This window comes from Sinocyclocheilus grahami, unplaced genomic scaffold, assembly GCF_001515645.1.
Source record: "Sinocyclocheilus grahami isolate Dianchi unplaced genomic scaffold, SAMN03320097.WGS_v1.1 scaffold251.1, whole genome shotgun sequence".
Taxonomy (NCBI): Eukaryota; Metazoa; Chordata; class Actinopteri; order Cypriniformes; family Cyprinidae; genus Sinocyclocheilus; species Sinocyclocheilus grahami.
Window position 1 is genome coordinate 527,495 of NW_015505430.1, and position 23,077 is coordinate 550,571.

At 37.1% G+C, this 23,077-nt stretch overlaps 2 protein-coding genes across 2 annotated transcripts in view; one reads left to right on the plus strand and one right to left on the minus strand.

Annotated features, from left to right (window-relative positions):
- The first annotated feature begins 288 nt into the window (after nucleotides 1-288).
- On the plus strand, nucleotides 289-13,991 carry LOC107598398 (voltage-dependent calcium channel gamma-6 subunit-like). Its single transcript, XM_016289719.1, has 4 exons — nucleotides 289-981; nucleotides 9,310-9,384; nucleotides 10,633-10,770; nucleotides 13,204-13,991. The coding sequence occupies exons 1-4, from the start codon at nucleotides 624-626 to the stop codon at nucleotides 13,425-13,427; spliced, it is 795 nt and encodes a 264-aa protein (XP_016145205.1). The 5' UTR covers nucleotides 289-623; the 3' UTR covers nucleotides 13,428-13,991.
- A 2,334-nt stretch (nucleotides 13,992-16,325) lies between these two features.
- LOC107598392 (voltage-dependent calcium channel gamma-4 subunit-like) overlaps nucleotides 16,326-23,077 on the minus strand; it is a 21,773-nt gene continuing 15,021 nt past the window's right edge. The window contains exons 4-6 of the mRNA XM_016289714.1: nucleotides 20,241-20,324; nucleotides 19,326-19,466; nucleotides 16,326-18,641 (exon numbers count right to left, since the gene is read on the minus strand). Coding sequence (XP_016145200.1) covers nucleotides 17,821-18,641; nucleotides 19,326-19,466; nucleotides 20,241-20,324 — 1,046 coding nt within the window. The 3' untranslated portion in view covers nucleotides 16,326-17,820. The remainder of the gene's footprint in view (nucleotides 18,642-19,325; nucleotides 19,467-20,240; nucleotides 20,325-23,077) is intronic.

Sequence of the window (23,077 nt, forward strand, 5' to 3'; positions counted from 1 at the left end):
AGTCATTCTTTTCATCTACCCATTATTCCTGTCTAGTTCGTTATCAAACCGTCTTGTGTTTGTAGACGGCAGTTAATTCCCACTCTACGCTCTTCAGAAATGACCCCCTGTCACTTGAATTTCTTGCACGCTGGATTCTTTTTAAATCACAGAGCATTGTAATCATTTCCTGTTCCTTTTTGAGCTTTCTATTAATATACTTCTTTTTTTTCCTGCAGGTTCATCAAAAAAAAGGAATGCATCATCTTTTCACAGCTCTATAAGGCCTCGATCCAGTGTCTCAAGTCATTCTTTTCATCTACCCATTATTCCTGTCTAGTTCGTTATCAAACCGTCTTGTGTTTGTAGACGGCAGTTAATTCCCACTCTACGCTCTTCAGAAATGACCCCCTGTCACTTGAATTTCTTGCACGCTGGATTCTTTTTAAATCACAGAGCATTGTAATCATTTCCTGTTCCTTTTTGAGCTTTCTATTAATATACTTCTCTGCGTGCTCATCTATCCGTCCGCCTAACTCCAGACTCTCTAGTCTCCTGTTTTTTGCTTTAGTTATTTGTTTGTCCCCTTTCTTGACTTTTCCTCTGGGAATTTCCTCCTCTCATCTCCAACTATTGTGGCTGTCATGTGGTCCAACTTTTTTTTGCAACAGGAAGATGACGGGAGAGTAGGTACGGCGGCTTTGGGTGGAGTTGGCGGTAAGGGCGGGCGTTCAGGTAAACGGCCAAAGCCCCCTCGAATGAGTGACAGCCAGGAGGGCAAGATCAAGCTGGCATTTTTTGTCGCCCTCATAGGCGTGACTCTGACGGTACTTGGCATGGGTACAGAGTTCTGGGTGGAGTTATCTCAGCCAAAACACTCCAGGAACAACCAGACATGTGAGATGGCACATTACGGCCTTTGGAAATTATGCGTTCGCACGTTATGGGTGTCAGATATTGACCCGGAGAGAGAGAGCTGTGGACCTGCAGAACTACCTGGAGGTGAGAGCACATACTCACTCACTCACTCACCCACCCACCGTCTATATTCAGAACAGAATACTACCATACTTCTCTCACTGTTATGCAAAATTTCTGTTTGTGTAACATCTGGATGAACTGCTGCATACTGTATCCCACAATGCAGTGTGCTCGAATTGTAATATGTGCTGTGAATTTTAACATCTGTTTCTTGACTTGGCTCCCTATTTAAACATATAGTCTCTTAAGCTCACCAAGGCAAAAATACAGTAAAAAAAACGATTACAGTTTAAAAGAACTGCTTTCTATTTACTTTAGTCTTCAGTGTCACGTGATCCTTCAGAAATCATTCTAATATGCCGATTTTGTTCTCACTTGTTATCAGTTATTACTCCCCACAAGAAAGTTAAGCAGTATAGCTGTTTGTAACATTGATTATAATTAGAAATATTTGTTGAGCAGCAAATCAGCATGTTAGAATGATTTCTGAAGGATCATGTGACACTGAAAAGACTGAAAATGTAGCTTTGCATCACAGGAATAAATGGAATTTTAAAATGGAAACCAGTTCTTTTAAATTGTAATAATCATAAAAAATTATTGTTTTTATTGTATTTTTATTAAATAAATGCAGCCTTGGTAAGCATAAGAAACTTTTTTTTAAAAAAGAAGAAAAAAAAGAATTATTTAGGTATATATAATATAATTATTAATTATTAACATAAAAATGTGATTTATTTCCAAGATATGATACTTGTACACTACTTGATAAATTAAACATGCGGCATAATGCTGTTAAAAGCATTTCTTGTTGCATAATGCATTCTGTTTCACATACTATTTTTAAAAAGTTGCACAGTGTAGAATTCAGTAGACAGTATGATAGTTTTCTATTCTGAATATAGTCACCATATTACACACACGGTCTACCAAACCAGTGTGTTATTTGTTTGGCTCCTGGGGAAACTGGAGGCTGAAATCATGAGATAAAAATACAAAATAATATGGAACAATAAAGAAATTATAAAGTTTACTAAATTAATAAACGCATACACAAAAGAGTTTTAGGCTATTGTTGGAAATGTGAGCACATTATATAGTATTCGTATATGTATGTAGCAGGAGGAGCAAATTATGCATAATTGTTTTTAAAGACACAAAGCAGCATTCAGCACACCTACAGTCAAACAGTGATGTTATTAATGACTGTTGACTTTCTGAGACGCAGTACTAACTGCTTAGTGTTCTGGTTTGTGATATTAATCTTACCTCTCACATAACAACACGCATGAACAGAGAGCCAGGGAGCTTCATTTGCCTCAGTTTGTAAGGCCCAGACGACTGTGATGATGTCTCTTGTAACAGTGCCACTGGTCCGACTGCCAGCTCTGTTAAGGAACAGTTCCACACTCGGATCATAACATGACGCCCCTTTAGCTGAGAATGCAGAACAGCAAATTTTGGGAAATTTGGGAAAAGATTTGGGAAAGATTTGTCCAATTCAGAGAAAAGGCAACTAGTTTGGTTTCTGCATCGAACATATTACATACTGTTAATGATAACTAAAATTTCTTAATGATTTAATGCTGCAACCCTGCCATAGAGATGCCTTGATTTAATTCTCAGTTATGACTTCCATGATGCATTTTTAAGAGATCTGTTCAATATTACATTACCAGCTCTATGCTAATCATATCTAGTGCAGCTCACAGCAGTGACCTTATTTGAATGTGCATGTGTGTGCCGAGTACATGTATTTAAATTAGACTGACAAAATAATTTAGTACAATTATAATATATATTTATTTAAACATTAGTATTTTTACATTTATGTAAATATATAAAACATTGAAATTATATTTATTTGTCTAATTATAAAACATGAAATATTTAAATATTAGCATATTTAATCATGCCCTTTGACCCCTACGGAAATAGTGTGCACATAAAAATTTTTCATTCCATATTGAAAAGTGATGTTTAAATTCTTTTAACTTGACAAAGTCTCTTGAAATGTGACTTTCTTGGTGAGATATGCTAGAAAAAAGCAACAAGATACAACAAAATGGGCAAAAACATGACTGCGATTCATGTGTAGCTAAACAAACAGCATAGGTGGGAAATGCAAGAATGTGTTGTTTGACCCTAAATCAACTTTGAATGAATTGACAAAATATTGATTGCTGTGGACTGTAGGTCAGTGATTGGTTTATGTTCACTGGTGTGAAAATAAAACAAACAATATATTGACTTCTAAAGACACTTTATTTATGTCTAGTTAAAGCTTACAATGATAGCTTTGAATAATGTTTGAATTTTCTCCGTTTGGGGGCTTTTCTCAGCAAATATTTGTATATGCAATCATTTGTGACTAAATCAATGAAGTAATTTGAATATAATTGTTTTTAATTATATATAATTGCTTTTAAATATGATAAAAGAATGTAAAAGCACATAAAATCTCCAAAATAAAAAAGATGTATGTATAAAATGTATGTATATGTGTATGATTAGATTTTTTTTTTTTAGCTACAGCCGTGGCCAAACGTTTTGAGAATGACACAATATTAATTTTCACAAAGCCTGCTGCCTGAGTTTTTATGATGGCTATTTGAGACTAAATCAATGAAGTAATTTGAATATAATTGTTTTTAATTATATATAATTGCTTTTAAATATGATAAAAGAATGTAAAAGCACATAAAATCTCCAAAATAAAAAAGATGTATAAAATGTATGTATATGTGTATGATTAGATTTTTTTTTTTAGCTACAGCTGTGGCCAAACGTTTTGAGAATGACACAATATTAATTTTCACAAAGCCTGCTGCCTGAGTTTTTATGATGGCAATTTGCATATACTCCAGAATGTTATGAAGAGTGATCAGATGAAGTCCCTCTTCGCCATGAAAATTAACTTAATCCCAAAAACATTTCCGCTGTATTACAGCCTTGCCACAAAGGGACCAGCTGATATCATGTCAGTGTTTCTCTCGTTAACACAGGTGAGAGTGTTGATGAGGTAAAGGCTAGAGATCACTCAGTCATGCTGATTGAGTTAGAATAACAGATTGGAAGCTTTAAAAGGACGGTGGTGCTTGAAATCATTGTTCTTCCTCTGTTAACTATGGTTACCTGCAAGGAAACATGTGCAGTTATTGCTTTGCACAAAAAGGGATTCACAGGCAAGGATAATGCTGCTAGTAAGATTGCACCTAAATCAATCATTTATCGGATCATCAAGAACTTCAAGGGGAGAGGTTCAGTTGCTGTGAAGAAGGCTTCAGGGCACACAAGAAAGTTCAGCAAGCGGCAGGACCGTCTCCTAAAGTTGATTCAGCTGCGGGATCGGGGCACCACCAGCGCAGAGCTTGCTCAGGAATGGCAGCAGGCAGGTGTGAGTGCATCTGCACGCACAGTGAGGCCAAGACTTTTGGAGGATGGCCTGCACTCTTAAGAAAAATGGTTCTAAACAGTACCAGAAAAGGGTTCTTCGGCTTGTAACAATAGCAGAACCCTTTTTAGTGCTAAATAGAACCTTTTTTATAGGGTTCCATATAGAACCATGCTTTGAAAATGCCATATAGGACCTAAATGGCGTTATAAATAACCTTTTTAATGATAGTTTTTCATTAATATAATATTTGTATATATTATTTACTAATATTGGCCTTATAATATCTTTAAGTGTCTATTAAGGTTTTACATAAAAACAACGTGTCCATTAGGTACATTTTATTTTTTTCATGACATGAAATTGTAGCAAAAATGACAGTGTTCTAACAGTTATTAGCATAATGCATTAGTGAATGAAAATTGACATTGAACATAAGTAAATGCTAAAATAATTCAAACAAAATATAACATGAAATAGTGTATTGAAGACGAGCTCCAGTGACATCACTTCTTGATGCCTTCAAGTTAATCATTATCTGTATTTTGGTGTGATTGAATGGCAGTTTCTCTCTGCTGATGATGAGGTTGTAGGATGTGATAGCATCTGGAATGCACAATTGAGTTTAGATATTTGTTTGTGTGAAAGCAGTTGTTTATGAAGGCCAAAAGTATGTGAGCACTTCACAATGTTAAAAGGAAGAAGTAATATAAAGTCATGGGCAGGGTGCGAACTACGGGGGAGCTAGGAACAGCTCGGCTCCCCTTAATAAGACGTGGGCTCCCCTGAAAACGTGATTTGTGAAATTTTGGGGGGTCTCAAAAAATATTGACAATGTGTTATTTTGACGTGCAATTTCAGTTTGGTGTAATGTGATCATCGTGGATTATTATGTGTAAAATTGCAAAAATATCGGTGAAAGTTGATGTATTTCCTCAGCGACCAGCACGGATCAGCTCCAGGCATGACGAAGCGGATATCGTCCTCTTTTGGAAGGCCAAACAAAGTGGTTTCGCTTTCACAAAGAAACACACAGCGCCTTCACGACATGGCGGCGGCGGCAACAACAATACTACAGCGAGAATAAAAGTTAAGCCTTCTTTCTTTGCGTGAACATTTGGGCGGTGTTATGCAAATCTTCCCACATCGTGACGTAGACATGTGGGGGCGTGTTAGAACGAGCCGTTTTAGGTAGGGGTGGTTGAGAGTGTACGCAGGGTGCGAACTACGGGGGAGCTAGGAACAGCTCGGCTCCCCTTAATAAGACGTGGGCTCCCCTGAAAACGTGATTTGTGAAATTTTGGGGGGTCTCAAAAAATATTGACAATCTTTTATTTGACGTGAAATTTCAGTTTTGTGTAATGTGATCATTGTGGATTATTATGTGTAAAATTGCAAAAATATCATTCATGCATGACGGCGATTTAAACCTAATTCACTTCAATAAAGATAACTATACATGCTATTCTTGTCATGAGCAACGCTGCAGTGCAAATTCCACTCATGTTTAGTATGTTAACTCAAAGATTCGTAGAAAAAATATAAACGTTGGACTCTGTGGTCGATTCTGTGTTAAGGTAAGGCATGTTATTCACAATTATGTGTTGTGACTGGGTTGTTAGTGACTCGATGTCTTAGGCCTAATTGAACGGAGGAAATATGGTATTATGGTATAAAGCCTGATGTTTTGTACATAGACTATTTGTAGGTGGCGGTTTGCTGTTTGCCCGAACCCCCTCCACCACCCAACCCCCCTTATAAAAAAAAAACAAGTGGGCTCCCCCAAAGTCCACGGTACAGTTCGAACACTGGTCATGGGATAGCTGGATATGTTTATGCGTAAACCTAGTAATAAAAAAAATCTTTAAATGGACCATAAATTCAGTAGCTTTGTTACTTAGTGAAGAAGAGGAGAGTAGTATCCTTAACAGAATAGAGCTTACATGTTCTCTTAAAGGGGTCATATGATGCAATTTCAATTTTTCCTTTCTCTTTGGAGTGTTACAAGCTCTTGGTGCATAAAGAAGATCTGTAAAGTTGCAAAGACTAAAGTCTCAAAACCAAAGAGATATTCTTTATAAAAGTTAAGAGTCAGCCACACCTACCTAAAACACGCCCCCACATACCTACGTCACAATCTGGGAAGATTTGCATAACGCCGCCCAAATGTTCACGCAAAGAAAGAAGGCTCTTATACAGCTTTTATTCTCGCTGTAGTATTGTTAACGTTGCAGCCATGTCCTAAAGACGCTGTGTGCTTTGTTGTGAAAACGAAACTACTTTGTTTGGTCTTCCAAAAGAGGACGATATCTGCTTTGTCATGCCTAGAGCTGATCTGTGCTGGTCGCTGAGGAAATACATCAACTTTCACCGTGGACAAAGCGGAGTCCAGCCCGCCTCAGCTCACTCTATCCCAGCCTCAGCGCACGCTAAGCCGGGGCTTCCCCTCACGCTAGGCCACTGTTTTTCGTTGCCACTGATGACTCAAACGTGAGCTTTGAGCAGTGTAGAGTAGCACTTGTTGTTTGTCATTTCTCCGATCACAAATGCAGACAGTTTTATGTTTACGTGGTGCAACTGGATAGCTGGCCAACCACAGCACACCTCGCTTTTCAAAACGATGAGCTTTGTAAAAACCGACGCGTTTCAAAAAGACGGGGCATAGAGGAAAAACAAGAATGTACAATATGTGGAAAATAATGTGTTTTTTGAACTTTAAACGCATAAACACATTTCATTACAACCAAATACACAAAATAATGTTCTTTTTAGCAGCATCATATGACCCCTTTAAACTAAAAAGAGAAAAGACAGAAAAATCCATTAACATTTGAAATGTATAATTTATAGAAATTTTAAGAAATAAATTATTTACCTGTTGAGAGTGTGCTGACAGTCTGTGTAGTTTGATGGCTGAGCTCCAGAAAATCAGTAATGAGGCATCTTAGAGTGTAGCCTCGGTTAGGGTTTTACATTAAAACAACAACAATAACCAGAACAGCAGCATGTTGTGTGAATTAAGTATGTTTTTATTGACATTGCACATGAATAAATACATAAAGTAAAACAAAAAATAGATGTGATGAAGAAAGAAGTTTCAGTGAAACAATCACAATCCTCTATGATGCCTTTAAGTCCATCATTTTGGTGTGATTAAGTGGCGATTTTTCTCTGCAGATGATGAGGTTGTAGGATGTGATACATCTGTGGAGAAGAGGAGAGAAGTTTCCACAGCTTAGCAGAGTTGCACACACTTATGTGACCAAAAACTAAAAAAAGATAAGAACATGTTTGTTTGGAAACCAGTTACAATTTTAAAGTTAAAATTGTGTTTAAATTTAAGAATGAAATAATTTACCTGTTAAGAGTGTGTTGGCAGTCTGTGTAGTTGGATCACTGAACTCCAGAAAATCAGAAATGAGATGCTTTGTCAGTTACAGATTTGAAAAACAAAAGAGCGGGAATAAAGAACCCTAAACTCTTAACACAAAGAACCGTTTCAGCAGAAAAGGGTTCTTCAGAATGCTATGGTTCTTAATAAAACCATTACTGCATGCAAAGAACCTTTAAAGAACCATCTTTTTTTAGGGTGTGGTGTCAAGAAGAGCAGCAAAGAACCCACTTCTCTCCAGGAAAAACATCAGGGACAGACTTGATATACTCCAAAAGGTACAGGGTTTGGGCTGCTGAGGGCTGGGGTAAAGTCATTTTCATTGTATGGGGCATCCAGAATAAAGCTTGTTCGGAGAAGAAAAGGTGAGCGCTACCATCCAGTCCTGTGTCATGCCAACAGTAAAGCATCCTGAGACCATTCATGTTCTCAGCCAAGGGAGTGGGCCCACTCACAGTTTTACCTAAGAACACAGCCATGAATAAAGAATGGTACAAATACATCCTCCGAGAGCAACTTCTCCCAACCTCCCAAGAACAGTTTGGTGATGAACAACGCCTTTTCCAGCATGCTGGAGCACCTTGCCATAAGGCAAACGTGATAACTAAGTGGCTCGGGGAACAAAACATCAAAATATTGGGTCCATGGCCAGGAAACTCCCTAGACCTTAATGCCATTGAGAACTTGTGGTCCATCCTCAAGAGGCGGATGGACAAACAAACGCCCACAAATTCTGACCAACTCCAAGCACTGATTATGCAAGAATGGGCTGCCATCAGTCAGGATGTGACCTAGAAGTCGATTGACAGCATGCCAGGGCAAATTGCAGAGGTCTTGAAAAAGAAGGGTCAACACTGCAAATACTGGGTCTTTGCATAAACTTATTGTAATTGTCAATAAAGGCCTTTGACACTTATTCAGTTCTTGTAATTATACTTCAGTATACCATAGTAACATCTGACAAAAAGATCTAAAAACACTGTAGCGGCAGACTTTGGGAAAATTATTATTTGTGTCATTCTTAAAACTTTTGGCCACGGCTGTATTATGACAATATACACTTTGATCATTATCATTTTTAATTAGGTGAAAGTTATGGAAAAGATGGTCAAAGTTAAAGCAGAAAGGTAGTCATATTGCGCATGGATAAACTGCAATCTGACTGCTGCCCGGTTTCAAGTCTAAATATAGAGGACATGAGTGAAAAAAATGGAAATGTAAGAAGACAACAGACAAGATGCAGAGGACAAGAGAGAGTGAATGTGGATTTGATGTTGTATATATTAACCTATGTATGTTCTTCCTTTTTCTGCCCTTCGTCCTCTCTTTCCATCTGCCTCACTCTCGTTCCCTCCCTCTCCATCTGCTTCGTTCTCCGTCTCTCTTGTTCTTTCAGTGCCATATGTGAGAGGGCTGCTCTGTGTCCTCTGTACATTAATACACAATGACCCTCACAGGGCTTCCAGAGAGCTCAAGTGCCTTTTTTTAGTTTTTCTGACTGATCTTTATTCTTCACCTTCACTGTCTCATTCTTTTCTCTCACTGTCTCATTTTTCGCCCTCAGAATCAAACTGCACATACTTTAAATTCTACACTTCTGGAGAGAATGCTGTCATATTTAAGAAAACAACAGAAAAACGTAAGTTCTTCCTGTATAGTCTGCTCTCTTTCCTCTCTGCCATCGATGTGCTCTCTCGTCTATTCATTCTCTCTCCTACCACGCTGTTTCTCTCATTGAAAATTAGTCTTGTGTTTCTGTCTCCTCCCCCTACTCCATGTTTCTTCATCTCTCCACATCCCATACTGTGAACATGCACAAGCATCCATCATACTTGAGCTCTGTTTCTTGTTCAAATCATATTTAAGTTTACAAGTGCATTGGGATAATTCTTGAATATCCCAACAAAATATATGCCCAAATGTATCTGGACACCCCCTCTAACAGCTTTGGCTAGGCCGTTTAAAGGTATAGTTCACTCCTGTCATCATTTACTCACCATGTTGTTCCAAACACTCTTTATTTCTGTGGAACACAAAAGGAGACATATTGAAGAATGTACAAGTAATTTTTTCATGCAATTTCAATCAAACAATGATGCAAAAGCATTAGAAAACTGGTAAAAGTGGTCCATACGTTATATTTCATGTCCTCTGAATTCGTACGATAGTTTTGTGTGAAACAGACTGAAGTTTAAGTTATTATTCACTAAAAAGCTCAACATTTTCTCTGTATAAAATCAGTTAACTGTTATTGAGTTAGTGTTCCAGGTCAGTTTGAAATCATTCACTCTGGTATTGTGAACTGGCTTAACTGATTAATTGGAAAGACCTGATTCAAAAGAACAATTGGTTGATGAATCAGATTTCACAACTTCTCACCAAGATGTCAAGTTTTTTGGGAATAATGAAAATTTTTAGTCTGTTGCTCACATGAAGCTCATGTCTTGGAATATAGCATACATTTTGTGATACCACTTGAGCTAATAGTGTTCCTGTATATCAGTTGGTAGACCTTAATGATAGCAACATAAAAATGATTTACTGCTTAAAATTCAGATTGAACCTCATTGAACACCTTTGGGATGAGCTGGAATGCTGAATGTGTGCCAGATCCCATTGGCCAAAATTGGTCCCTGACCTCACTTATGCTCTTCTGTCTGAATGGGAGGAAAATCCCTTTAGCCATGTTCCAGCATTAAGTGGGAAAGCCTTCCTAGAAGAGTGCAAGCTGTTAGGGAGGGGCATTAATGCCAATGGTTTTGAAATTAAATGCTCAACAAACACAGCAGGGTTTAGTTAACCGCATATGTTTGGCTATATTGTTTAACAATGGAGAATTTTTTATTAGAACAAATATGACTCAGTGTTTGCTTTGTTTCTCTCTTAGGTTTGCATATAGCTGGTGCAATTTTGGCTTTGTTCAGTTTGTTTCTGATGATCATGGGTTCTGTGTGTATCACTATGTCTCTCAGTAAGAGTGTGCCCTTCTTCCTCAAGCCTGCTACTATCTGCTTCATCTTCTCAGGTACCTTTTAAACACCTCTTAACTGCATTAATTGACTTTAAAAAACACCAGCATCTGCAGTAAATCTAAAAAGTAGTCATAAAGGAGGCTCAGTTTTATTGAAGCTTCCTGGGGATTGGCAAAGGTCAAGCGCAGTGTGTCCCATTGCTGAGATTCTGAGCTTAAACCTCAGTCATCTCATTGTCAGGCATCTCAAGAAATACAGCTGGCTGTATTTCAGTGTCACTTCACTAATCATGTGTAATCGCTCGTATTTATTTTGAGTTTGTGTAGGGCTGGACGATATGGCCAAAATGTATATCACGATATATTTCTTAATTTCGGTCGATACGATATAATTCCGATATCGATATGAACACTATTAAAAAAGCCTCATAAAAACGGCCAAGAACGGCCACAACAGATGTCTGTACCTACAAACTTATGAAAAATGTATTTGCCAACTCTATGAAACCTACTCCTATAAACTAAAATATTTTAGGAAAAAAATGGCGCAAATAAATAAATGTTCACCTTTTATTGGTATTTAGCCTTCATACAAACAAGAAATGTGAAATGACTCTCCTTATTAATATTAATATTTTTTATTTCAAACTATAGGCTAACATACCAGTCAAAAGTTTTTGAACAGTAAGAATTTTAATGTTTTTTAAAGAGTTCTCTTCTGCTCACCAAGCCTGCTTTTATTTGATCCAAAATACAGCAAAAACAGTAACATTTTGAAATATTTTTACTATTTAAAATAACTGTTTGGAGCGGTGGAACTAACGGTTTCTCCAGTAATGGCTGTAAACAAAGCAGCTCCGCTCATGAATGCTACTTTATCAGATAAAAATGCCATCTAAAATTTTCTGAAGACAGTCGGTTCCCTTCAGAGATACATTCATATAAAACACCCGTGACGCGTTTTGATTTTGAAACATGCAGTGCTCATGTTTATTCAACAAAGTCAAACGACACAAATAAATGTAAATGTATATTGAAATATCGGAAATGTGTTTAAAAAGCATATCGCCGTTATTGAAAAGAATTATATTGCGATACATATTGATATTGAATTATTGTCCAGCCCTAAGTTTGAGGTATATAATAAGAAAATATTGTCCCTGATATACTCACGGTGAAGTTCTTTTTCGTTCTTTGCTTGAACGAGGTGAGACAGTAGTGGGAAAACAGTAGTTAAGAAAGCATCTGATCGTAGCGATGTGATGTTTGCACCAGCTCTGCAATTCAGCACTCCAGTCAAGTCATGTCACGTTTATTTATACCTCTCTTTATACAATAGATTGCTTTAAAGCAAGCAGCTTTATAGTATGAAACATGAAAAAAATCCAATTACTTCCTATTAGAATTACAACCTCAATTACTACTATAAAGCAGCTCTTCAGTGTGTTCATGTTTTCACTCAAGTCTGACCTCAAAGAAGTGAACTTTTAATGAGTCACTTAAAAAAAATGAAAAAGCCTCAGTCTCACGAGTTTACACATTTAAATCAGACTCAAGCTGATTTTTGTTGAATTGTTACTAACTTCTTAAGTAACTCCCTCACTGAACTGCAAGTCATGGAAATTAACAAGAAAGCACTACTGTGATGTGTACTTAATTAAAAATAGAGATTTGTTAGAATCAATTAATAGTTGCATTACAAGAAAACATTTAAATATTGTAAACAAAAAAATTTTAATGCTCAAAAAAGCAACAGTTTGCATCAATCTTTTTGAGTTGAAATTAATGAAGTTATGTGTAACTAACAAAGTTAGAGGAACTTCATTTGTAGCATAAACAAATTTTAAAGTTGTTTCAACTAATTGGTGTCTATTTCAGTTCAACCCCCAAAAACCAACATTTTAAATGTCAACTTTCAAATGCCAAGCATAACATACATGACAAGCATAACAAACAATAACAGGTCTTTCCCAGTCCAATTTTTAGTAATCAAGATAATTTCATTAAGTTAAAAAAATTAAATCAGTTAACAGAAATGTCCAGGTATGCTTAATATGTTGATGTAATTATCAACTCATAAGCTCAACTAAATAATTTTGCAACTTAAAAGATTTAATTAAATCAATAATTTAGTATATGTTAACTTGTAGCCTTGCATTTAAATTATTTAAACCGCAACAAATATTCTTCCAAAATGCAGTGATATTTATATGACTAAAATACAGTCAAGATCACTAGAGTATCAAATCGGAACTAATTTACATGAAATGTGCCTATATAACTTAAACTGTCAGCATACAGTGACTGCTGTTGCAAGCTAAATTAGGAAGCTTTGTAATGTGAAGCTCTGCTGAAAAAATCTTTATTGAGCAATTTCATAATTTGTCAACTACATATGTAATTCTGCTCCTAAATGTTTCATGTTGAATCCAAATAGGTGAACCTGTTCATTGAAATAAAATGATCTTTTATCTCCACTTTCCCCAGGTGTCCTGGTCTTCTTGTCCATCATAGTTTTCCACCAGTCTGTGCTGGCGTTATTGGCAAGCGATCACAGCATCCCTCTCCATCACCAGTTGTCCTGGTCAGTGGCATGCCTTGGCTCGGCTGGGGCCATTCTCATTTTTGGAGGGCTTATATTCCTGTTGCTTTCCCTCCCCTACAACCCCCTGGAGAAATGTTTTCCTCAGCAGAGCAGTAGTGATGCCTAGCGGTCAGGGGGACTGCCCATGAGTTAAGTAGCACAAGATCTTTTATACTCTTATGCTGTTTGTGGAGATTAACTGATGTTATAAAGGACTCTCAAAAGCTAATGTTCATAATGTTTTGCAATAACTAGCATTAGTTTGCTTATCAATAAGATTATAGACTTTAATGCTCATACACCGACTCTGAAATTTGAACTGATATTTCTATGATGGTTATGTACATAAAATCAGTGACCAACAGATCTGTTTACTGTCTTTAAAGGCTTCATTTACACAACACGTTGTGCTATTATGCATTGTCCCTGTGCATTGGTATAAGAAACCTTATTTGATTACTAGGCATATAATACTGAATTATCAGGTATCTGTGGTTTGAAAGTGTACTTTTTTTTTTTTTTTAAATAGGCCATCCTATCATTGCTAAAGTCCTGTTCACACCAAGTGTCATTAGTGTCAGATAACGTTCTGCTTATTATAAGAGCACGCTGCAGTTTTGTCGTACGCCGCCTTAAATGCTTGAGCTCTTTAAAGTTGAGTGGATTCTGACTGGCTGTCAGTGTTTTTATCATTCATCAGCTAAAAAAAAATCATCATGAAAATGATTCCAGCAATATTGTTCCTCTGTGGCATTATTGTTATAGCTGTGGTGTGGACTTCTCTATTCTCATAGAATTAGAATGATTACTAAAACTTTACAGTTATAGTTACCATTGTAGTTATCATCCTTGGTGCAAGATTATTATTTCAACTGAAAACCAGCTTTTCAAGTTAGTTTGTGCTAGTAAGTGATGGCTTGTGAACCATCATAGCCTTGCTGTTTAATAGCAAAACTTGGCAGGTGAGCTTCTTTGACCAGAGGTGTCTTTATGTTGAAGCTGGTTGACCAACAAAGGTTTGCTAGTGAGGCTAGTTATAAAACCAAATGGGGACATCAGCACACTAGCATCACAACATATGCTTGTGACCAGCTACAGTGATCCTAAATGCAACACTTTTGGACACATTTAAAAATGTGAAAGTAATTGTTTAACAATATATCAGTTGTTCTATGAACCTTGCGAGTTTTTTATTTAATGTTTTACTTGGGAAGTGTCCTTGTCCCATCTTTCTTTCAAATAAATTATACTTGGTTTAGTAATCAGCAGACTAGATTTCAATGCATAGATTTGGGATGGTTTATTTATATAGATGTTTAATACTATACATATGAAGCAGATGCGTTTCTATTGTGTGTATAAAAATGATGTACGAAATCTATTGATGTGGATGACACAGACCCACTGTTGAGCCATTTTTATGTAAATAGTGTGTTTACTGTATATTGTACTCCAGCTTTTCTTTAGACACTGTCCCTCACTGAACTTTCTTCTTTCTTTCATGTATGTTCTTCACTTGGTTGTTTGTGTCATTCTCCATTTGTCACGCTCTTTCTCGTTTACTAGATTTGCTTGAGGATTAAATCTCTTTCACCTAAAACAGTCTCCTGCACTCCTTCCCTCGATTGTTTCTCAATCTCACTCCTTCTCTTTTGCCACTCGCTCCGTCTAAAATTAGCACATTGCTCATCTAAGCACATCAAGTTGAAGTGGATGCGAAATATTATCCTAGAATGTCAACTATGCCCCCCCTCGACGTTCTCTCTCGATGTTGATGGCTCTTGAGTGTCTCCGAGGGTTTGGGTGGAGCTGCTGTTTCGCTGCGTCTGCTGTCCCGTCCCTCCTCTCCCACCCAAGTGTTTGTGAATGCAGTGCCAGTATGTTTGGGAAGTGAGAAAAGGTCTGAGCCTCAGTAATCTGCATGTCTTTCATCCAGTCTAACTGGAGCCTCCATCCTGTGCGTAACAATCTAAATCTCCTCAAACCTCAGAAATGACAGGTGGCGAGCATGTTCCTGGAGCAACCGTCTCAACATGTCCTACAGTGTGCTTATTACTGGCTCTTTTAATTTGGTGAATCTGTATCGGGTCTGTAGCATAAGAGCATGTCGGTTGATCTGATGGGGGGAGTATGGGTGGTGGGTGCGGAGTAGGGAAATTGGAGCTGTAGGCTGACACTCAAGCCAGAGGTCTGCTTGTATATATAGTCCTTTAATAGTGCCTGTCAGACTAGCGAGCTGTTCTTTCACTTTTTATGTGTACGAGCACATGGGGGGAATAAACAGAATCTGCTGGCACAGGTTTATTAATTGGTGGTCGGGACCGAAAAGAGTGCATGTTTGTGGGTGGGTATAATAAAACCCTCTCTAGACAGTCCTCCAATAGTGAGAACGTGATGGCCCGCCCATCTGGAAATTGGGAAAAAATTAGGTCAATAATTGTCTACCATATTACAGAGAAGTAAAAAAAAAAAAGTTCAAATATGATTCTGCAAAATATCTAATTACATCTCAAGGTACTGTTAAAAGGAAGATAGGTGTTAAGACTTAAAGAGAAAATTGGTTCATAACCTTTTGACTCCTGTTGTTTAAAACAATATTCAAAGGCCGTTACTTTTCCAGTTGAAACTAAACAGTTGTTGAGTGGGTGAATTGGTTTGGCTTATTTTAATTCAAATTTTGTCTTATTTAAATAATTTTAAGTCATCTTGTGTCCTCCTTGAAAGTTTGCTGAGGCCCGCTGGTTGAGAGCCACTGTATTAGTTTATGGAAATGCATTTTGTCCTCCAGAGTAAAAAAAAAAAAGATAATGGTGACTTTATTTCACAGAATTTAGAATTTATGACTGTCACCATTGTATTGCAACTTTTTGTGACCTTATATCTTATGACTTTCGGTATTTTAAACATTATCTCACAATTATTGTATTTTTACTTTCAGATGGAAATGCACTTTCATAAAAGATCATCTTAGTTATCTTCTATGGATATAAGATGTTAAAAACACACAAATGACATCACTCGTAGATTGTCTGTTGTTTCTTTTATATATAAAATTCGTGCAATACAGTGTTAGAGTTTATCACACATTAAGATAAACCATATTTTCTCTAGATAGATCTATTCTCATCTACATAATATTTATAACTGACCACATAAATGCTGTGTAGTTTTTCACATTTTTTTATGAATTAAAAAAGACCCCCAATTGCAGGAGATTGTGATTCGATGCCCATTTGCACTCTATTATGTAATGTCCTGTGTTGACCTCTTGTTGGCTGGGATCATGGAATAAAGGTTAAAGGTTAGCAGAATGTCCACATATATATATAATCTCTCATTTAGAGAAGCAGATGGTTCAAAAGGAGTCAGGTGAAGCACAGTGACGTTTGTTTTTGTTTTGTTTTTTTGGAGGGGAGCTTTGCCTTTGGGATGCTGTCATGATCACATGACACAGTGAAGGGAAAACACAAATGACACAGGGCATGCCTCAACATATGAGTTTAGGCCAATCAGAGCTCAAGGAAGACAGTGTCCTCATACATATTCAAAAAAAGCCCCACCCACCCATTCTACCCTTTTCAATACACGAAGACCCCCTTTCACATCTGTACTCTAGATTTTTAAAGTATCTCTTTTTTTTCCAAATAAAAAAACAATTGTGTATAATATACATTTGCTTTTCAAAATGTAGCTTTTTTCCATCCTCTCTCCCTCGGTCCGATTTGAAAAGCATAGTTTTAGATAGAAGTCCCTCTTCTGAATGTCATCATTCATCATTTTGTCTATACAAATATATCATCTGTCCCTCTTTTACCAAGTGAGGGAATGGTTTAATGCCCCAAAACAAAGATTTTCAATGCAACAAGTGCTACTTCTACTGCTAACAGTGATTTTAACAAAAATAATATGATGGTAGGTTTATATAAAAATCTTTTTTCATTTGAACTCTGTCATTTCAGTCCATCAATTATGGTGCTGATCTCTTTACTGAGCTGGAAGACGGATATACAGATATTACACACTAAATTGCATGTTATCAAAGGGTAGAAAATAAAACTTTCTTTAAAATAAATAAAATGCTTCTCACAAAGTTAGTTGTAATAATAATCTCATTCTCACATATTGAATACACTCATGTTTCTGCAGTGCTCAGTATCACGTTTTGGACTTTTGAAAAGCATAATACTCTTTCTAGTTTAAAAACTAGAATCATTCATTAAGTTGAGAGCTAGCAGAACAAACGTTGTCGTAATAACAACAACACTTCACCGTCTTGAAATTCCACATCTAAAATCAATAATATCACAGTATCCCATGATTATAGTTTCATTAAGATTACATGTTATAAAACAGTACTGAAAAACACATGAGAGTGTTGTTGTTATTATGAGAGCTCTGTAATTCTTTTACCCTTTATTTTTTCATAAAGTGAAACATTTGTCAATGCCAAGAGTGTTACCCCTTCTTTTAGTTGTTTCCAGTCTTTCCGTCTACGTTATCTACACCAACCCTCTATCTGTCTACACTGGTGTAGTTTTCCTGTTTAGTGTGTTGGAGTTACTCTCTCTGTCACCTTTTCCTAGCCTATCCAGTGTTCCCATCCCTCGTTCCCGCTCCACCGTAGAGGAGGAGAAAGGTGGAGGCTGGGAGGATGAGACGGAGTTGCTGAGCGGCGCGTTGGAGTTGGAAGAATTCTGGACAGCTGAGGGATTGTGGGATTTTAGCGAGGGCAGCGTCCCACTCATCATCATGCCTCCTCCGCTCTCTTTAGGGAAGCAGTTGTGTAGCTGGTATAGTGTGGCACGGTCCACGGTGCCGTACAGTGGGGGGGCTCCCAGCCCTCCTAAACCACCCAGTTTGGGGTCTCGGGAGAGGGTGTAAAGGGAAATATCGCCCCCTGGCAGAGCGGAGCGGGAGTGAGGGTTGGGAAGAGTGGACACAGAGATGGGCCCCTGGGAGAGTAAAGCAGACGGGGGCATTCCAAAGTTCTTACCCCCCGGTGGGCCACCCACGGGAGACGGGTCTCGTGAGCGTGAGGGGTCGGTGGATCGAGAGCTGGAACGCGATCTGCGGCGGAAACGGTAGCTTGGGAGCCGTAGCATGGCATGAGTGGTGCTTTTAAAGATATCAGTACGAGAGCGACAGCGGAGCTCCTTGTTCTTCTCGATGTAGATGTTTACCGCCAACACGCCCACCATCTCAGCCAGGATGAAGGACAGCCCACCAAAGTAGAAGGACCAGCCGTAGGAGTACTGCCATTTCTTATCCTCGTCCTTCTTTGGGGAAATGTCACCCAGAGCGGCAGAAATGTACACTATCACACCAATGATGTTACTCAGGCCTAAAGATCAATGGTCAAAAAACATGCCAACTGATCAAAACTCTCAGGTACAGATAAACACAGTAATATGCAGCTTTTGTTTGCAGAATAACAGAGATTCAGAAGCATGGCAATTAGGTTTTATCAGATAAAATGTTTCTCATTTTACAGTAATATTGTGGTTCATTCTGTACAGACATGCAATTTAATACATTTTGTAGTATTGTATTTAGCATTTTGTGATGTTTTCTGTCGTCAGTATATACTGGACATACAGTGGGGTCCAAATGTTTTAGACCACTAGTGCAAAAGCTTTTATTTAGCATTTTTCTCATTTAATATTTTCTTACTGATAAAAATATATATTTATATATCACTGTATATCATTGAAATGTAATGAAAATGTAAAGAAAATGATATATATATATATATATATATATATATATATATACACATTTTTTATTTTTTATATTATATTATATTATTAACATCTAAAATGTCTTCTTAATTTAAATTGACAGCTATTTTTATGTATACATTTATTTATTTTAATTTAATTTTTTTGTAAATCCGGGATTCTCAAGACTTTAGGACACCACAATGTATGACACATTTTTCTAGTACAGGTAAATATTAGATGTAATTTGACATTTACTCCTGGACCAATGTGAGTGTACACACACACACACAATGCAGACACTTTACCTGCCGCTACAAACAGAATGCCAGCCCCCAGCACAATGTTCCTTTTGCTCTTGTAGAAACGGCTGGCTGCGATACAGACTCCTCCCATTAGCAGCAGGATGGCACTAAGAATGGGAAAGATGTTGGAGGCCCGGACCACTCCTGCAGGGAAAGAGAGAATAGCGGAGTAGAGAGACAGATGGGAGAGGGTGAGAGACGGAGAGCATTATAAGCGTGAGACATGAAGAGTGCAGGCAAATCAATTCTGTTCAGGTCTTTAACACTGTACATTCATATCTCCACACATTTTTAGGTATAAATATTAAGCTAAAATGACTGAGGCACCTGGGTAATTAAATTATGCTGTTGTGCACTGTATATGAAACAGCCCCAGAGGAAAAATGTTCCCCTGGCAGTTCGGCATCCCATCTGGGACCAGTCAAGCTGGAACAGTGCAAGGAAATGCTATCTAAATACCAACCAAAATGCCAACCTGTGTGCATGCATGCATTTATGCGTGTGACATGCACACAGGACGCTGTAGCACAGAAATGTCTTGGAGCATTTCAGGGGATATGAAGCATAGAATTTGCAGAATTATTGTGAATCTGCAATATGTTACTTAAAAGCTTTTCTTATGTGTCAGATCAAAGCATAGGTATTTAAAAGAAAGAAAAATTCTGTCATTATTTATATAATCATTCCCATGGTGTTCGAAAACCGCATTTAAAACAAATGCATATTTTAAAAAAATGTGAAAAAAGCATATGGATTTGAGACTAAACAAGAATGAGTAAATAGTGCCAATGTTTTATTTTGGGGTGAACTGTTTCTTTAACAAGGCAAAGACATTTGCTGTAGCCACATTCCATTCACGCTGCAGAAATGCTTTGTCATGATAAAACTCTATTGTTGTAATAAAGGGCAGCCTCTTACGTAGGACGTATTCTGCTCCATCATGATCAAAGTCAGCATCCTCTGGGAAGTGGTTGATCTGGGAGCACACACCACGCTTCACCCCTACAAGCATAAAGACAGAAACAGAAACATCAGAGGTAAGACATCCTCGCAACAACCCGCACGTACTGCGCATATGTTAATTCTGAGTTTAACTGAGAATGAACTGCATCACTGTACCTCCATAAAACCCCCTCACACTTTCCTGCAGATGTAGTCTACATGATCACACCCTGATGTACAAGCTCTCACTGCACTTTCTGCCATAAATAAGTGACGTTGCTCTCACTACCATTCAAAAGTTTGGGGTCAGTAGGATTTTTAAATGTTTTTGAAGGAGGTCTCATATGCTCACCAAGACTGTATATATTTGGTCATAAATACAGTAAAAACAGTAATATTGTGAAATATATTATTACAATTTAAAATAATTGCTTTCTATTCTAATACATTTTAAAATGTAATGTATTCCTGTGATCTAAAGCTTCATATTCAGTAGCCATTCAGTCTTCAGTGTCACACAATCCTTCAGAAATCATTCTAATCTGCTTATTCGCTGCTTAAGAAACATTTCTTTTTATTATCAATGTTGAAAACAGTTGTGCTATTTTTTGTTGAAACCATTTTACACTCAGTGTTTGGTGAACTGAAAATAACCGCATTAATTTGAAACAGAAATTATTTGTAACATTATAAATGTCTTCACTGTCAATTTTGACCAATTTAATGTGTCCTTGCTGAATAAAATTTTAAATTTCTTACCCCCCCCTCCCAAAAAAAGGACAAAAAAAACAAGTGTCTTATATGGGTAGTAATTACTGTTTTTCTCATTCGCTTTGGTGCATTTCTCGAATCATCCTTAATATTTGCAAAGAAGTATGTGCATTTCTCAAAACAATTCATACAAACAGCACCACACAATGGATTACCTGCAAAAGCCTGTAACTTACTTTTGAGAGATGAACTAAAGCTTTTGAGTAAGTATTTATGTCAATGAACATATCAGTGCCATCAGAATGAAAAGTCCTTGTGTCATTGTTCACATACAAGATAGTCAAAATGCTTAGGCATGTTGTCAATATAACAGTGCACTTTGTTAGTATTACCTGATGTAAACTATGGCAACATTTTGGATGACAGTTACTGTACTGAACAGTATGCCATATGCTTATGTATGCCATATATCCATTTCAAAAGTACAAATTTACACATTACTGTATGTGGGATATTGATTGAAAGAGACTGGATAGAATTCCCAGTTACACGTTTACTAGTGGTCTGACCAAGGAAAAAAAAAATTAAACCCCTTTCGTATGTCATTGTGATATAGAAAAGGAAAAAGAAATATGGGCACAAAGACGAAAAAAAAAAATAAGTCCATTGTCAGAATTTGTAACTCTTGTGTTGTCCTCTGTCTGTACAGTATATGCTTTCCAACTGAAGATTCATGAGATTAACATTTGAGCTATTTCAGAGAAATGGTTTATCATTGGTTGATCTACAGTCTCTTCATTAGTGAATTCCAATGCCAAATTTGCAAAAAGTCTAATAATAATGTGTAAAAATGTGCTTGACAGTTTATGACAACTAGATGAACCATTTTGTATTTAATGACTTATACGATGAACTAAAGACTAGATGTTTTGAGGGGTAAGACTATTGCACAGAAAACTATATAATAGATTTTGAGCAACATGACATTAGCAACTGATCATGTAGGAAACCGCAGATAAATGTACACAATCAATCGCATGAATGTACCAAAGCAATTGCAACTTGTTCAAAAGAATGAGAAACTGGTTTTATGATGTGTACAAATGACTAGATGATGTGGAGGTTGTACAAGTAGTTTTAAGAATTTCATTTCTGATTTGAGAAATGCACCAAAGCGACTGAGAAAAACTGTAACTTGATTACATTTTCTCCTACTAAAATGACACTATAGTAACATGTGTATTTTATGTTACAACAGGTACATTATAACTTACTCAGAAATAAACATACAAAAATGTTTTTTTTTTCATAATGAAACAGGCATTAATGTGAGACAGACAGACAGACAGACAGATAGACAGATAGATAGATAGATAGATAGATAGACAGACAGACAGACAGACACAGACAGACAGACACACACACCCTTAAATCTCATTTAGTAATACCGCTGAAATACCAATTAATGGTCTAATCCACAATCCAATCTCTTTAAATTAGATAGGGAAGTCATTTTTGGATTGTAGCACCTGATACGGATCTAATTCTCTTAATTCATTATGTTCAGTTGTTAAGATGTGGAACTGGAAACACACACACACATGCACAATAGAAATCAGATAGCCCTGTAGTCAGTCGGGGAGTGAATAGCTACCCGCTCTAGTGCAGACAGACAGACTGACGCACTATGATGACATCATGACTGCTGTTGACTGATGGAGTGGGAATGTGATGGATTGATGAGACAGACGAAGGGAGATACAGGTGGACAGGTGTGGGGGGGATTCTTTTCACAGCTGTTTTTGTCTTTTTATATTCCTCCTCTCATGGAGATTAATCTGTAAGAGACGAGGGCACAAAAGGGAAAGGTGTCATTGAGGAGAATCTGGCATCACCATTTCGGTTCTTTCAGCAATGGTCTTGTGTCTAAACAATAGTTCCTGCCATCAAGTGCATGTCATCAGACCTGCCAACCTCAGGAAAATATCTTAAGTACCACAATGGTGTAAATGTCAGTTCACATGCTTTTGTACTACTTGGCTTTGAACAAGGCAATCGGTTTTGAAGAAAAGAATATATATATATATATATATATATATATA

Coding starts and splice junctions, on each gene's coding strand:
- LOC107598398 (XM_016289719.1), top strand. CDS start 624: ATGTGGTCCAACTTTTTTTTGCAACAGGAAGATGACGGGAGAGTAGGT. Junction 982..9,309: donor ACCTGCAGAACTACCTGGAG/GTGAGAGCACAT, acceptor TTTCGCCCTCAG/AATCAAACTGCACATACTTT. Junction 9,385..10,632: donor TAAGAAAACAACAGAAAAAC/GTAAGTTCTTCC, acceptor TTTCTCTCTTAG/GTTTGCATATAGCTGGTGCA.